Source organism: Diabrotica virgifera, chromosome 8, assembly GCF_917563875.1.
Source record: "Diabrotica virgifera virgifera chromosome 8, PGI_DIABVI_V3a".
NCBI classification, from domain to species: domain Eukaryota; kingdom Metazoa; phylum Arthropoda; class Insecta; order Coleoptera; family Chrysomelidae; genus Diabrotica; species Diabrotica virgifera.
In genome coordinates, this window is record NC_065450.1 from 23,251,206 (window position 1) to 23,270,059 (window position 18,854).

General features: G+C 33.5%; 1 protein-coding gene across 1 annotated transcript in view; it reads left to right on the forward strand.

Moving 5' to 3' along the window:
• Positions 1-223: 223 nt before the first annotated feature.
• LOC114341209 (sodium/potassium/calcium exchanger Nckx30C-like) overlaps positions 224-18,854 on the forward strand; it is an 80,617-nt gene continuing 61,986 nt past the window's right edge. The window contains exon 1 of the mRNA XM_050658957.1: positions 224-469. Within this exon, the coding sequence (XP_050514914.1) occupies positions 224-469 (246 nt within the window). The remainder of the gene's footprint in view (positions 470-18,854) is intronic.

Sequence of the window (18,854 nt, forward strand, 5' to 3'; positions counted from 1 at the left end):
TCCCCAACGGTGCCTTCAGTACACCACGCACATAGTTACGTAACTAAATTTAACGAAGGTTAAACTTTAAATTACCTGCAAACGAGTTATTTTCTGTGTAGTAAATGTTACATTGTACTTTTTATACAAAAATGTGAAATGGAAACTTAGGAGAAATATTTTTTATAGGGATCGAGTGCGTGTTAGAAACCCTAAAGGTCTCACACAAGATGAGCTTAGAGCTATGGCTGAAGCATTGTTCGAAGAAGAACCTGAGGAAGAAGTTAGGGGAGAAGAGGATGCTAGTTCGTCAGAAGAAGAGGAAGAAATTACGGAAGACAACGATTATAACACTGAGTCGGAGATAGAACTAAATGATAAAGAGTCTTCTGATTCAGATAACGAGAGCGATGGTGAGAGTTTAGAAAGCGATGAAGATGAGTATTTTATAGCGAAAGATAAACAAACAAAGTGGTATAAAAATTCAGTGGTGAGCAAATTTAGTAAAACTTCCAGCAAAAATATTGTAAAAATACTTCCTGGGCCAAAGCTGAGTGCTAGAGATATTACCAATGAAAGAAGTGCTTTCGAAAAAATTTTTAGTGACGACATTATTGAAAATATAGTTGAGTGTACAAACTTGAAAATTGCAAATATGCGAATAAAGTATAACCGGCCGAGACGGACTAAAGACACAACAAAAACAGAAATTATGGAATTTATCGGACTACTACTTCTTGCAGGAACTAAAAAGCAAAACCATACACATTTTCTTGAATTGTGGACTAAAGACGGAACCGGCTCAGAAATATTTAGAGCGTGCATGAGTGCTGATCGATTTTTATTTTTGCTTGCTGCTCTAAGATTTGATGACAAAAATAGTAGAGGGATACGCACGGAAACTGATAAGCTTGCTGCTATTCGAGTTACACTGGATCGTTTTGTGGAGAACTGCAACAATAACTACTCTTTAGGAGAAGAAGTAACAATTGACGAAATGTTAATACCTTTCAGAGGTTGATGCAGTTTTATTCAATATATCCCGTCCAAGCCTGCAAAGTATGGGTTAAAAGTATTTGTATTGTATGATGCCTAGACATTTTATGTTACAAATTTAGAGGTGTATTGTGGTAATCAGCCACAAGGACCTTACAACCAATCAAATAAACCTGCTGATATTGTACATCGTTTACTTCAAGACTGGAAAGGGAAAAACCGGAACTTGACATGTGATAATTGGTACACAAGTTACTCATTGGCCAATGACCTTTTGAAAGATAAATTAACAATAGTTGGCACACTAAAGAAAAATAAACGGGAGCTGCCGTTGGAGTTCCTACCACATAAAGAAAGAGAAGTTGGATCGTCCCTTTTCGGATTTCAAAAAGAGGTAACTATGCATAGTGTCAATGTCCCTGCAAAAAATAAAGCTGTGCCTTTGATATCAACCATGCATAATGATTCTGCAGTAGATCCGGAGAAAAAAAAGCCAAATATAATTTTAGATTATAATTCTCACAAAGGAGGTGTCGACACAGTAGATAAAATGTGCGGTACATACTCGGTATCAAGGAGAACGCAAAGGTGGCCGATGGTTATATTTTTTCAGCTCTTAAACATCGCAGGAATTAACAGCCAAATCCTGTATAATGCTGCAAATATAAGCAATCCTCAAAAATATAGAAGGATATTTTTAAAGGAATTATCTTTATCTTTGTTGAGACCACACGTTTCAGAACGAGCTGAAATACAGAGTTTGCCCTTAAATTTAAAACTATTCCTGAAGAAATATAAAGCTACTGTAGTGGAACAAGAAGAGTAACCACCAGCAAAAATACGAGGAAGTTGCTATTGCTGCGTAAGGCGTAAAAATAGAGTGACAACCATTTCGTGTCAGACATGCAGGAGAATGGTTTGCAAAGAACATTCCACCATTATTTGTCCTGAGTGTATTAACTCAAATAACCAGGAAGAAGACGAAAGTGAATAAAGACTCTTATGTGTTTATTTTTCTACCCAGTTAAAAATTTAAAAGTTTTCGCATATTTTTTTAGGTTGGTGTTTCAATATGTAATAAATTACTGTTTTCGTTTTTTCTCACTGGTTTACCATTTTGAATTATTTTTTAGTTTTATTTTTTATTATATAATAACTAAATATTGATTAAATACAAGTTGTGCAATTTAATATAGTTCTAATTATTAAAGAAATTTTGTTTCTGTAGCTATTTGTAACTGGTGTATAGAGTACACCGCGCCCGTATTTGAGATTCATGGTTGGGCGCCCGTAGTTAAAGGTTAAGGGACCCCCGCACACATGACACCGACACAACTGTCTGAAGTACGAACATGCTTCGTTTTAATATTATTCGACAGCATTACCAGACTTATGAGAGATTCCAGGCTTATGTTGACCGCCTTGCAACTAGGTATACACATACCTTACATATACAGCGAGTCTGTTAAAGCTTAAGTCATTTCTGGTTTTCCCTGCACCAGCGATTTGTATCAATCTATTCATTTTGATCCAATTCCCTCACTGCAATTGCTTCTTGGTCCTTAATATTACAAGTCATCTTTGGGCGTCCTCATTTCTTCTTTGCTTTGGTCTTCACTGTGTTCTTCTTCTTGTAGTGTCTATCCGTTTCGAATATTGGCGACTGTCATGGAAATCTGTAGTGTGTTGTTTACTATTATTTATTCTACTATATATAGTTTTTAATAGGCTTTTTTAGTAGGTACATTACACAAAAAATTCTCCTAAGTTTTTGCAGTCTTGGATTCTAACCCTTGGATTTATTTATCGACTTTTTACACCGTTGTTTAAGCTGTTGTTTTCCTCACAAGACCATATATAATTCTTTATTCCACTATTCACTTCTCTTATTTATACCAAAGTTGCTATTGCGGTTTCGTCAAGAGTTTGGATGTTTTCGTTATGTTATGTGTAATATTTAATGTGGACACAAAACATTCCTTAATTTCAAAATTCACCTTATCCGATACAGAAACTAGGTAGAAATATTTTCTAACCTTTGTAGATTATACTTCTTCCTTTTTAAGATGCCTTGGGGTGTCATTGCACTTAAGTCTTCATTTCATTGTATAATGGATTTTATAATGGAGTTTTCCTTGTAAATAGAGTAATCGATTATTTATTGATCACTTTTTCTTTTGTTGAGTCCACGAGAATTTATGGATATTCTGGTGCTGATATTATCTATTTACTTTCATTAAATCCAGATCATCGCCAAACCTATTATTTTATCATCGTTTTTATTTAAATTTTCTTCTTCAAATTGACTGACTACTTTGTTATTCAGTTTTTTCAGGTTCTCTAGCATGTAAGTCCCAGTAGAATTATTACTATTTTCCTATATACAATACTAACTTCTTCTTCTTCAGGTACCATCTTCGCTACGGAGGTTGGCAATCATCATAGCTATTTAAATTTTTGAGGCAGTGGCTCTAACTAGTTGTTTTGAGCTGCATCCAAACCATTCTCGCAGGTTCCTCAGCCATGAAATTCGTCTTCTTCCGATGCTTGTTCTGCCATCTATCTTTCCTTGCATTATGAGTCGCAGGATGCCATACTTCTCGCCCCGCATCACATGTCCTAGATACTGTAGTTTTCTTTCCTTAATTGTAAGTTCAATTTCCTTTTCTTTACCTATTCTTTTTAGTACTTCGTTGTTCGTAACTCTATCTACCCAGGAAACCCTCCTAATTCTTATATAGGTCCACATTTCAAAGGCGTTAAGTCGTCTCATTGTCTCTACTTAACATACATGATTCCACTCCATAGTATAGTACACTGTATACATAACATTTTGTTAGGCGTAGTTTAAGGGCTAATGTTAAATCTTTGCTACATAGGACCTTTTTCATTTTCATAAAATTAGAACGTGCTTTTTCGATTCTGACTTTGATTTCTGCAGTGTAGTTATTATTTTCTGTTATGTAAGTGTTCCTAGGTAAGTGTACTTTTTTACTCTTTCGATCTGCTGACTCTCTACTATCAAGATTTCGTTATTATTATGGTTGTTTTTACTAATTTTCATAAATTTCTTTTTTTGATATTGAGAGAGAGAGAGAGTCCGTACTCCCTACTATACCTTACTATTTTACTCATGAGTCTTTGCAAGTCTTGTAAACTATCAGCTATTATTACTGTATAATCTGCATATCTAATGTTGTTAACTAAGACTCCATTTACTCTTATGCCGACTGTTTCATCTTCAAGAGTTTCTGGCATTACCTCTTCAGAATACGCGTTAAATAATAGAGGAGGTAGTATGCAGCCTTGCCGGACTCCTCTCTTTATTTCCATTTCTTCAATACTATCTACCAACTATACTATATAATACTATCTACAATACTATCTACCAACTCTCAATTCGTCGTAAGAAGATGCATATATTATATTTATATATGCCTACTGCCACTAAATCTTGTAATTTTAGCTTCATTTCAACTTTTACTAGCATTTCATTTATTTGTTCCCAGCTTTTAATATTTCGTGATTGCGTTTCCTTTATCTTACTTTTATATTCTATATCTTACTTATATTTACTTCTGCTGGTATTCTTCAATCTTTTATTACCTACAATAGAATGTAACCAAATTTTTAAACTCATTTGTCCCTTTCCCTTACTTTTTGGTTATGTCAGGATTGTATCAATTACTGAGATTTTTTACCGTCTTGCTCATCCAGAAATTAGTCTGATACAGCATTTTATTCCAGTCTAAAAAGCAATAGAATGTAACCAAATTTTTAAACTCATTTGTCCCTTTCCCTTACTTTTTGGTTATGTCAGGATTGTATCAATTACTGAGATTTTTTACCGTCTTGCTCATCCAGAAATTAGTCTGATACAGCATTTTATTCCAGTCTAAACAGCCGATTCTGTTATATTTTATACTACTAACCAACATAACCAGACATAAACCATAACCCCACTAGTTCTATCAAAGTAATCTCAAACTGAAAGCATTTCTTTCACACAGCCAGGTTGGCTATCAGACCGACACATCTAATATAAATTTACTTATTCTTTACTTTATTTTAACAGCTCATCGAGTTTAGTCCGAATATCTTGCACATGCCACATTCAATAACTCATTAACCTTTTCTGTAAGCTGGAACGTTTTACATTAGATCCTTCTGCAGTTCTCTTTCTAGGATTTTTGAAATACTTTTTTCCTGGGGAGATAGGATTTGCCGACTTTGTGTTAGATGTTCTATATTTTGAGGCGTTTATTGGCATTTGTTTCATTTATTTTTATTTAGTGTATTACATACAATAAGAATACATAATTAAACAATACAAACAAGAATAAGAAAATATGCATTTTAACACTTAGGTGTAGAATCTACATCTAAGTGTAATCTATCTGATAACGTTAAATGAGTAACGATAATGGATATGTCAATATCCAATCTATCAACGCAATTAAAAACATTTTTAGGTCGCATTTAGGAACCCATATATCCAATCTATCAACGCAATTAAAAACATTTTTAGGTCGCATTTAGGAACCCATAAAAAATCCATGGAAATGCATTCCATTTACGCATTTAGGCTTCCATGGAAATGCACACTTAAAGGTGGTAGTACATATCCCTGTCGCAGTCCATTGCTGAGCTTCATTTGGTACACTTTTAAATTAAACTAAAACTAAGCTTGGAACCTGGAATGTTCAGAGCATGTTTCAGCCTGGTAAGATGCAAATATTATTCAAGAGATAAACAAGTTGAGTATTGATGTACTGGGTATCAGTGAAGCCAGGTGGCCTAACTTAGGCTGCTTCTCAACAGCAGAAGCTACAATATATTATTCAGGTAGCGATGACAACCAACATAGACACGGCGTGGCAATAATTGTTAATAAAATATCTAATAGAGCAGTGAAAGGGTTTGTCCCCATCTCAGAAAGAGTAATGTTACTACAATTAGAGACATCTCACGCCACGTTGAACCTGATACAAGTATAAGCTCCTACGACGAATGCCAATGAAGGAGAACTAGAATTATTTTATCAGCATATCGAAGAAGCACTGAAAAAAAAACAAAAAGCAGAGAAATCACGATAGTCCTAGGTGATTTCAATGCAAAGATTGGAAAGGGGCAAAGCGGAAAGTGTGTAGAAAAATATTGTCTGGGAAATAGCAGAACTTCATTATTACAAACACAGTTTTCAAACTACCCAACAGACGACTGTATACATGGCGATCGTCCGCAGATTCATCGGAGAAAGTAGTTAGGAACCAGATAGACTACATTATGATAAACGAAAGATACCGTAATGCTGTTAAAGCCGTAAAAGCATATCCCGGAGCAGACGTGGCCTCAGATCACAACCCACTTATCGCCAAAATTACACTCACACTTAAAAATATTAAAAGACATCAGAGAACTGCTACAATAGACAATAGACAGATAAGCAAGCTTAAAGAACCCAACGTAAAAGAACCAAACGTAAAAGAACTGCATACGAACTGTAGAGAGCTGAACATAGACACCAATGACATTCACGAGCACTGTGAGCAACTAAGACATTGCATACTAGAACCTAGTAAAGATATACTAAAGACTCCCACAAGGAGAAAAGAGGAATGGATGAACGACGAGATACTGAATATGATGAGACAACGGAGACAATATAAGAACAAAGATGACAATAAATACAGGGAGATTAACCACGAGATAAGGAAGATGATAAAGCAGGCAAAAGAAAAACACTTTGAAGAGAAATGCAAAGAGATCGAGGACTTCCAAAAACGATACGATCTATTTAACCTACATAAGAAAGTCAAAGAAATGGCTGGACTAAGAAAGCAAAATCTCACTGGTGCACTTCTGGATAGACACAGGGTTGCTATAACAGAGACCGATGAGAAAGTATGTATAACGTTGGGCAGAATAGATCGATGAACTGTTCGATGATGAAAGATAGTACCTGGAACACATAGAACTTACTTCAGGAGAAATAGGTCCAGATATTACAAAGTAAGAAATAATACATGCATTAAAAACAATGAAGAACAGGAATAGCCCAGGACCTGACATGCTTCCTACCGACCTTTTAAAAATTATAGATGAGCAGCATATTGATGTTTTAGTGGTACTCTTGTACAAAATTTATAGCTCAGGCACATTACCCAAAGAATGGTTGACGTCGATCTTTATTTGCCTCCCTAAAAAGAAAAACGCAAGAGAATGCGGCGACTACCGCACCATTAGTTTGATGTCCTATGTGCTAAAGTTGCTACTGAAAGTCATCCATAGCCGAATATATCATAAACTGGACATACACATTAATGATACGTAGTTTGGGTTTCGCAAAGGCCTGGGAACTCGTGAAGCTCTTTTTTCACTTAACATACTCATACAAAGGTGCCTGGACGTCAATCAAGATATATATGCGTATTTTATTGACTATATTAAAGCATTCGACAAAGTACGACATGTACAATTAATGCATGTCCTGGAATCAAAGAAGTTGGACTACAATGACCTCAGAATCATATCGAATTTATACTATAAGCAACGAGCAAAAGTACGTGTTAACGACCAGCTGTCAGAGGAAATTGAAATCAGACGTGGAGTGAGACAGGGATGTGAGTTGTCGCAAATTCTTTTTAGTGCCTACTCGGAAGAAATCTTGAAAAAAGCTCTTAAGGGTGAAACAGCTCGAATAAACGTAAATGGAGTTCCCATTAACAACATTAGATATGCGGATGACACTGTCATCTTAGCTGAACATATTGGGGATCTTCAGAGGCAGGTGGCTAGAATAGCAGAGTTTGGACAAGAATACGGGCTAAAAATGAATGTCAAGAAGACAAAGTTTATGAGAATATCGAAAACTCAAAGAAATAACGAAAATCTCTTCATAAACGGATCCAATATCGAACGAGTCGACCAATATGCCTACCTTGGAATAATGATCAACTCCACAGCAGATTACTTACAGGAAGTTAAAATCAGAATAGAAAAGGCTAGAGCAAATTTTAAGAAAATGAGAAAAGTGTTCTGCACAAGAGATTTAAAGTTGGAGCTAAGAGTTAGGTTGGCTAGGTGCTACGTTTTCTCGACCTTGTTTTATGGAATGGAAGCTTGGACCTTGAATGTTGAATCAATGAAAAACGAGAATCAGTCGGGCTGTGGGCGTATAGAAGAATTCTGAAAATATCGTGAACACAACACGTCAAAAACACAGAGGTTCTGAGAAAGATGAATAAAGATATGGAAATCCTAAATACCATCAAAACAAGAAAATTGGAATATCTCGTACATATTACACGTGGAGAGAGATACAGCTTGCTCCAATTGATTAGGCAGGGAAAGATTCAAGGAAAGAGAAGCGTAGGGAGACGCAGAATATCGTGGCTGCGCAACCTGAGAGAGTGGTACAGATGTACATCAAATGAACTTTTTCAGCTTTTCATTAAATAAACTTCAACTTTTAGAGCAGCCGTCTCTAAAATACGAATAGCTATGATGATTGCCGACCTCCCTCGCGAAGACGGCACTTAAAGAGGAAGATTATAACTCGAAAAGGTCTGTCAGCGAGTGTGCTATCACGGCAGACTTACACGCAATGGGTAAATACTTCCGTATATGGAGTCTAAAACCAAACGCTACGAAAATAAAGGTTTCCAGTTTCCACCTACATAGCAAGCTTGAAGGAAAAATACTCAACATCCAATTCGGAAACACCACATTCGCCTATAATAAAACACCAAAATAACTTGGGTTGGCCCTTGACAGAACCCTGTCTTTCAACAACTCAAATCCAGAGACAAAATTATCCAGAGCTCTGCGGCACATGGGGAGCATCGGCTTCCATCTTGGGATCATCTGTCCTGGGCCTTGTCTTCTCAACCGAGGAATACTGCTCTCTAGTCTGCTAGATGTCGAATTGAACAATACAATGATAATGATTACTTGCGTTATGAAATCCACCCCTACGCAATGGCTCCCAGTACTAAGCCATTGGTGGACGACCACCAAAAAAATAACAAAGATTGCTGTGGAAAATGAGTTTAACTTAACGACCACATATACTCGAGATGGAACGGCAAAATAGCAGCTTACCCTGCATTACAGAAAAACCACTAGGTTTTGATTTACCAGGCAACATATCTATACTGAACCGAATCAGAACCCAATACGGCAGATGCAAAAATGAAGTAAACGACCATCCCCACTCTGACTGTGGACAACCACAAACCATCTGTCATATCACAGAACAGTGTTCCACAAGATCATATCATGGCAGAGGATTTCCTAATGGCGATTCTAGAGTCGATAGACTATAAAAATAAGCTATATGTGCATTTGTAAACCTATGTATTATGTTGTATACAAAATATAGTAAATGAAAAATGTAAAATGTGTTAAGTACCGCACTATAAAGAATAGAACCGGGTACGACGAAGTTGAGTTTTGAGGATGTTTTAAATACCGTTCAGTATTGTTCAATGGAAACACGTTTATAACCTTTAGGCTAGTTTGTATTTAACAAAAAAGAAATATCCATTCAGATGAAGAAATACGTCTAATTACTTATTAAAAAATTTTCAATTTCCGATTGAAAATTTTTGTTCGCCTCTTAAATACTTAAAATTTGTCTTACTAGTATCAAAGAGTTTTTATCTTTGTCATAGTCTTCATCCACTCGTATACTTTTTATTATAATAAAAATATTCTACTTTCTTGAGGGATTTATGTTTACCTAATTTTAGAATTTTTCAATATGTTCTTGATTTAGAACTTCCCAGTTATCTAGCGATATAATATACTTTTTTCAAATATTGTTTTTTTTACTTTAAATATCTGTATCGTTCATATACCGATCCACCGTTTAAGTGATTAATGTTTAGCCCATTATAAATTTATTTTTTTTTTAACGAGCCATTTCCTACCCTATACGTGCTTATCCCATCAACCAATGTTTCTGTTGAACCTTTCTGTACTTTACCATTTTATTAATGAATAATCTTTTTGGGATGATCTTTTGTGATTCACATCCATTATATCCTAATCTCTTTCCTTACAAAACATGTATATTAAATTCATTCATAAACTTTATATTAGCAACGCATTAGCGTCTTTGAATATTCTTTCGGTTATGTTAAAAATTGTCCTTGTATAAATAGGATATTGTATACTCTTGCTGTGAAAAAAAAAGATAGATAGCATTTACAATGTTTACTTCCTTTGGCTCTCTTACAGTTATTTTTTTTTGTGTAGTGAATAAATGTATTTAATTTCTGTAATAGCTACTTTACGCGATTCAAGTAATTGCGCAATTAGTTGAACAATTTATTGTGCAAGAACTTGGGCAAATTAAGTTTCAACCTACGAAGTGCGTGCCCAATAAATGACCGTTTTGGAGTGTAATTTCCAGGGGCAACTCCGAATTGCATGAAAATTTGGATTTAGGTTCTACTTACCCTACACTTCAAATTTGAATTTGTGCCCTTGGTTGCTTTTACTTGGGGGGTGACATTTCCCCCTTCTCGGGGGTGAAAAACGCGTGTTTAAAATAAGGCCGGAACTGGATAAATTGACTTATTTTAAGCACCTTTTGTTCTATAATGTTTTTTACGTAAGTCAGTGCTTTTCGAGTACTGATTCGCGATTTAAAATGTTGATTTTTCGACAAAAAAACTACGTTTTCAGACGGTTTTCCCCAAATAACTCAAAAAGTAAATATTTTATAGAAAAAATAGTTTTAGCAAAAGTGTAGCCTATAAAAAAACGAAAAAAAGGGTTTACCAGTAAAGTCTACAAATTGAGTAGAAGCAAAGTTATAGCTCATGAAAAATACGTTCTTATTCGTCTAATTCCAAATCGAATAATTCAACGCGAAATCACCGAAGAAAGAAGCGTTTTTCGGGAAAACCTTATTAACATTTTTAAAGTATCGGAAAAAATCTTATTACTTGTTTTTTACAAAAGTTTACAGCATCAAAAATAAAAGAGTTAAACTGAAAAAAAGTTGGCCCGTTTTTTTTTTGGTAAAAAAAATAGTGAAAACCTCCCTCTATTTAGCACCCTAAATGAAATTAATCGTTTGGCTTTACCATCTATTTTAACTGTATATGTATTGTTTATATGATCTGTAAGTTTGATTGGTTTGAAGTGCTTATTTTTAAAACATTTGATTTTATAAAAAAAAAAATTCTAAAAATTTTTCAAAAATTTAATTTCTTCAAAATAACTTAAAAAGTATTAGTGATAAGAAAAAATCTTAAAGAGTAAAAAATGTAGATTTTGCTATTATAAATATGCTAGTTTCATTTTGTTTCTCCGTAAGAGAAAAATTGGTTAAGATATGGCTGTTCAAAATTTGCATACACTTGTGATTAGTGACCCATTCAAGCTTTCTCAATTATAACCCTTTCAAAAATAAACTTTTTAAACCGGTGAGACTGACAGATCATATAAAAAATAGATAGGTAAGTAAATTGTTTGTAAAGCGGTAGCGATTAATTTCATTTGTGGAACTAAACACAGCGAGATATTCATGATTTTTTACAAAAAAAAAAGAGAGCCAACTTTATTTTGAGCGTACCTCGCTTATTTTTAATGTTAAAGCTTTTGTTAACAATTAAAACAAAGGTTTTTATAAACACTTTAAAAAGTTTAAATGGGTTTTTCCCGAAAAGTGCTTAATTTTTCGGTGATTTCTCCTTGAAATATTCGATTTGGAATTAGACGAATAAGAACGTATTTTTCATGAGCTACAACTTTGTTTTTATTTGATTGATAGATTTTTTTACTAATACACCATTTTTTGGGTTTTTATAAGCTACACTTTTGCTCAGGATATTTTTTTCGATAAAATATTTACTTTTTGAGTTATTTGCGAAAAACCGTCTGAAAACGTAGTTTTTTTGTCGAAAAATCAACATTTTCAATGGCAAATAACTAGAAAAGTATCGACTTAAGTAAGAAACTCTATAGAACAAAATTTGCTTAAAATCACTCAAGTTATCCATTTCCGGTCTTATCTTGGACGTATTTTTTTCACCCCCGAGAAGGGGTGACTGTCACCCCCCCCAAGTAAAAGCAACCAACGGCACAATTTCAAATTTGAAGTGGAGGGTAAGTAGAACCTAAATCCAAATTTTCATGCAATTCGGAGTTGCCCTTGAAAATTACACGGCATCGCCGAATTTCCCGTTCATTTACTGGGCTACTAAGTGTTTGTAGGAGGACTCTAGACGCGTCTAACGGTGTATACTTTATATCTGGGAAAATTCGCATTTAAGTTATAGGCCTCATAATATGATGAACTTTATTTCCTACGGGAAAAACGGTTTTTAAATTTCATTAAATCCTATAATACCTTCAGTTATCATATTGGACCTTAGACGTATCGTATCTGATACTACTTGCCAATACCTTTCAAACTCTTGTTTAGTGGTCAAAATCGGATAAGCCCTTTGAAAGTTATCTTGCTCCAAAAGTACAATTATTAATTTAACCATTATCGCTGAAAAGGTCGACATAGTTGTAGTGGTTAAAATGCTAAATTTGATCGGGTAATCTGAGTTCATTTGTCAGCTATTCCAATTTTTTTTTTCAATTTATTCCGAATAAAAAAAATCAAGTGTAGGTACATTGGATGGACACAAAGAATTGTATTGAAAAAAAGTACTGGGATGGCTGGGATATGAACTCGGATTGTTCTTTCACAAGTTTAGTGTCGTATCCACTAGATCATTTGGGCGATAATGCGACAAAGGCGATCATTTATAACGGTTAACGTGTAATAGAGAAAAATTACAATCAAGTTTATACATTTAATTTATAAAAAAACTATTGATACAAAAATTAAAAAAACCGCTAAACACCGTAAAAATGCGTGACGCACACAATATTCCAGCTACAAAAGAAGTAAGATGAATATTAGGTGGCGCAAAAATGTATTTTCATTTTGATGAATTTTGATAGATTTTTCCATAATATTTGCTAAATTTGAAGTAAAACTTTTCACGAAAGAGTAACTTTGATACGGTTTGCATTTTGAGGCTCTTTTTGGCGCGGTTTACTTCAAATTTAGCAAATATTTTGGAAAAATCTTTGAAAATAAAACTAGAATATTATTTTCCATCAAATTGAAAATACATTTTTGCGCCAGGTAATATTCATATCAGCTCTTTTGTACATGGAATATTGTGTGCGCCACTCATTTTTACAGCGTTTAGCGGTTTCCTATTCTTGTATATTATACAAATTTATTTTATCCAAATTAACTAAAAACCGACACTATGAAACTTCTGTAACTCAGAAACAATTGATTTCTGAGTCTTGGGGTAATGGGAACTTGTGATTAGCATGACTAAAGTTTCTGCAAAGTTTCAGCCAATTTAATGAAACCACTTTTACATAAGAAAAGTGCCGGCGTCCTTTGTATTAGAAAACGGTTTTCCCACACGAATTCGAAATGTCAAATAAGGTGTTTGTAAGTGTATTTGTGATTAATGTCTAAATATAAGAATTAAAACGTAAAATTTTACAAGTCAATAGCTTCAGAACCACATAATATCAATCAGAAGACCCAAAAAGCAAACCCCAGTAGGTAATTTATTAAATGTATAGTAGGATGCAAAATGTTGGAATAACTTCATTATTTCACAAACAGACGACATAAAAAAATCTTAAAATTAGTGTCAATTTTTATTTTTAAATTGCCTACAATTGCTATATGTATATGGTTGTTAGAGTATAAATACCATTCCACGTCATTATCTCCGTCAGAGAATTAATTTGACATTGTTTCCAAATTACAAAAATTCCTGAAATAATTTTAAATGAAATATGTCACGTAATAATTGCAGAACTGGATTATACAACAAAACAAATTAATATTCAATACAAATAAATAAATGTTTAGTTCATTGATGACATGATCAACTGACTTGTTCAGAGCTGCAATCTCAAAAGTACAAATAGTTGAGATGATTACCAACCTTTTTAGAGGAGATGGTATCTAAAGAAGAAGAAGAATAAATAAATAAACACAATAAATTATAGAACAGTATAAAATAATCCATATATTAAATAATAAAACAAATCTGAAGTATTGACACCGCAACTGTCAAATAGGTGTTATCAATGTATGCCAAAATGTCACCTTCGTTAGATCGCAGCTATCATAGAGTCTAATCCGGGCAAGTGGCCTTCATAAAAGCGTTACATATATAATCTACTTGTACAAATTAAATGAAACAATGTATGGTGTATTTCTTAAACTTACCATTAATATAGAGTGCTGAGCGTGCTAATAACCGGCAAAATAATGTAAAATATGGAAAACATAATATGTTGTGACATAGGACGAGATAAAACTAGTAGAGGAGTAAAATTATCGATAGGAACCTATAAATTTTCAATACATTACATAGTTTTCAATAACGTGACCCGAGGTCACGGGTACCTCATTTGAAAGATCTTCTAGTCGGCTTTGAACGATGTAATTATTTAAATATTGATTTCTATAAGGTTATCCAAAACTGTTGGTTTATTATTACAAATAACTTATAATAAATGTTTAGTACTATACAATAAAATTATAGGAAATATTGAAATTGACGACATTCAATTTCAAGACGGGTAACTTCTTTTCTCACGTAATTAAGTTTAGTGAATGAACATTTTATTGTGACTCTAATTTACTTAACGAAGTACATAATTTTGGTTAACCCTGTAGAAACAAATATTAGAATAATACATGGGTGCAAAGCTGATTAGGAGTCCTTCCAATTGAAGTACCCCGTGAACTTGGTTTGTACTTAAAAAATCGTCGATTACCTCATTACGCCAACAATGATGGGGTAATATCCAATACATAATATATAGACGAGCGGTACCTACACTCACAAAAATCTCTTATTTCTCGAGATACTGACCATGGTGAGGTGAATGGCTAATTTTGGTCATACGTTAGGTTTTTGATGGTGCCGAAAACGAAAATGAGGTAGGGGATAGGCTTGTACCTTGGTCCAGCTTGTACCATGGGCCACCCCAATTTTATTTTATTTTGCGCGCGAACTGTCAATGTTTCTTATCTAAATTTCTTCTACTATCGTTGTCTTTCTGTGGTTAGTTGTTGAACGTGATTAGAAATTGTTTGAGACTATCGTAAAAATATCGTGTTTTATTTCGTAAAAAGTAACTATTTATAGGATAGAAAATATATTTTTCTAATTTTTGTGTTAACAGGTATCGTAAATTAAATCGCAAGGTGTGTATGCCCCTACTAATAGGTGGCTAAAGAACATAGAGAGAAATATAACAAAACCGTCTTATTAGGTAAAATTCACATTTTTTTTCTTTTCGGCCAAGTCTTGTACCTTGGACCGCTATCACGTCTTGTACGTTGGACCGTACAAAATTAATAGGAAAAAAGAAGACACAGTTTTATGTTGCACAGGTAAATGCTGTAAGTCCCTACTTAATGGTCCAGTATCTGAAGAGAATTCTGAACAGTAGCAAATATTCTGGCCCAAGTGGTGAACAATTTGACATTGACATTGAAGATGTTTTGCTCAAACTTAAAGAACCAAGTCTGGCTGGTTTGTCTGAAAGATTTTGAAAGGTTCAGTGTTGAATAACACAATTTTTTTATATATATTTTTAAAGGTTTACTGGTGGTTTACCGTACAGGACTACAGAACGTACAGTACTGGTTTCTACCTTGGACCAAATTAGCTCTAATAAATAAAATTCTAAAAAATGTATTTGGTTTTGTTTTATTAAAATGACCTTTTAAGATAGTATACTATGGTGTGTAAACTACAAGTTTGTCCAAAAATTTGTCCTTGAAATTTAAAAACTTAAAAATAATTGGGCTTTGAAAAAATCCGGTTCAAGGTACAAGCCTCTCCCCTATATTTTGAATTTTATTTAGGGGAACATTGCCCAAATCGAAATTTTGCCCTAAAAATAAAAAAAATGTAATCATGTTTTTTGCGTTTAACTAGCAACAACTCTGTTCAATTTTAATATTTTTTTCTAAAATTTTTATTTTATATTTCTCATATTTTTAAAGAGAAAGGGACCTATTTTAGGCTTTTAGTGTTATTCTAATAAAAGTTATGAATTTTTCAAAGTAAAAGGCGCATATTCCTGAATTGCAAAGTTTAATCGCAAAAGTTGAATAATGAAATTTTAAATTTAGCTTTTTGATCAAGCTTATGTTAAAATATTGGGTACAAATAAATTTTCTCGAAAGTTTAAATCAAAATGTTTTATAGAAAAAAAACTTGTGTGTGTAACTTTTAATATCGACGTTATATATCCCCCAAAATATCGCTTATTTTTCGAGATACTGACCTTGGGTGGTGAAACCCTAATTTTGGTCTTTCTTTTTGTTTCTGATGGTGCTGAAAAAGAAAATTAAGTTTATTTTGAATTTTAGGTAGACATTGTTAAAACCGAAATTTTACCCCAAAAATAAAAAATAATGAAATCACGTTTTTCTTAAAATTAAAAGTTGCACTATTTTTTTTTTCTATAAAACATTTTGATCTAAAATTCCCCAGAAACTACTTTGACTCTATGTTTTAACAAAAATGTGATTAGAAAGCTAAATTTCAAATTTTATTACCTAACTTTTGCGATTTAACTGTACCGGGTGTCCCAAAAAGAATGGCTCTCGGCCATATTTTAGGAACCGTTTATAGCACAGCTTTGAGAAAAAAATATTTATAACAAAAGTTGCCTCGGGAAAAGCCTGGAAATAATTTTCATAATTGTAGGTTCACAGCTAGAGGGCGTAATTGAATATCAAAAATTAAAAAATCAAAATGTTACAAAATTTATCTAATGAAAGGGCATAGTAAATCCAATCATCGCATTCTTCATAAAATTCTGCGCATATTTGGTTTCACAAGTTTAAGTCTACCTTTGCAAATAATAGGTGGGGGTGAGTGGGAACCTTCTTATGAAAAAATGGCTGTAAGTCCGGTTCTGCTAAATCGAATTTTTCATACTTGGTCTTGTTGAAATCATCTCTTTTGTGTTAATGTAAGTGTCTTATTTTTGAAAAAGCCTAATAAGTAATATGCAAGCTAGGAGGCGTTATTTAATTATTTTCAGAAATCTAGTTTTCTTTGGAAAATATTAAATACAAGTATGCATTTTTAATCCTGTATTACAAAATTAGACCAAATTAGTAACATAATAAAATTGAAGAACTTACTTTGCAACCGTAACCTTAATCTAGAGATCCGCACAAGGATGCTACGTTGTTACGTTTTTTCTACTTTAGTATACGGCATGGAAGCGTGGACAATAAAACAGTCTGAAATCAAAAAATTAAACTCCTTTGAGATGTGGTGCTACAGGAGAATGCACAGAATATTTTGGACTGAAAAAGTAACTAATATAGAGGTGTTACAAAGAATGAAGAAAGAATGTGAAGTCATAAAAACTGTTAAAATTAGAAAGATTTAATATCTGGGTCATATAATGAGGGGCGAGAAGTACGTATTACTTAGGTTAATTATGTAAGGGAAGATACAAGGGAAGAGAAACCCAGGACGACGCAAAATATCCTGGCTAAAAATTTGAGAGAGTGGTTCGGTTGCAGCTCATTAGAATTATTCAGAAGTGCGGCCAGTAAAATTAAAATAGCGATGATGATTTCCAACCTCCGATAGGGGAAGGAACCTGAAGAAGAAGTAACCTAATACCGAAAACCGCGTGTCGATACCTTTTTTCTATCTCGAGATATCTTAAGAAATGTGTAAATTCTAAACATAACTGTTACTGTCATCGGTAAACGAGGTTAAGGAAAAGTAATGTGCTATGGAAAAAACAAGTAAACATTTTCCATATGTAAACGTATAAAATTAATTAAAACAACAATAAGACAAACAACACTATAAAATATAATAAAGGAATAAAAGCAACTACATACTTACTTAGTCTTAGTGACTGCTTAATGTTCAAATTGTTGCCCATCATTTTCGATTCAAGCATTTACTCTTTCAAGAGTAGATTGAATAGCAACAGATTTAACTGTTTTAGACTTTTATTTATGGGGACGGATTAAAGACCTGGTTTTTGCCGCTAGGCCCACTACTCGAGAAAATATGATCAAGAATCTAGACAAAACGTTCCATTCAAACCATTGCGAAAGCAGAAACTGAGACTGCTGTTCAATCTACTCTTGAAAGAGTAAATGCTTGCATCGAAAATGATGGGCAACAATTTGAACATTTACATCGTCACTAAGTAAGTAGTTGCATTTATTTCTTTGTTATATTTTATAGTGTTGTTTGTCTTCTTGTTGTTTTAATTAATTATATACGTTTACATCTGGAAAATGTTTCTTTGGTTTTTCCACAGCGCACTACTTTTCATTAACTTCGTTTACCGCTGACATTAACAGTTGTTTAAAATTGACACGTTTCTTATGATATATCGAAATACAAAAGAGGTATCGACATGCGGTTTTCGGTATTATGTTGCTAATATGGTTTAATTTTGTAATACAGGATTAAAAGTGCATACTTGTATTTAATATTTTCCAAAGAAAACTAGATTTTTGAAAATAATTAAAAACCGCCTCCTAGCTTGCATATTACTTATTACGCTATTTCGAAAATAAGACACTTACATTGACGAAAAGAGCTGATTTCAACAAGACCAAGTATGCAAAATTCGATTTAGCAGAACCGGACTTACAGCCATTTTTTCATAAGTAGGTTCCCACTCACCCCCACCTCATATTTGCAAAGGTAGACTTAAACTTGTGAAATCAAATTTGCGCAGAATTTTATGAAAAATACGATGATTGGATTTCCAGTGCTCTTTCATTAGGTAAATTTTGTAAAATTTTGGTTTGTTAA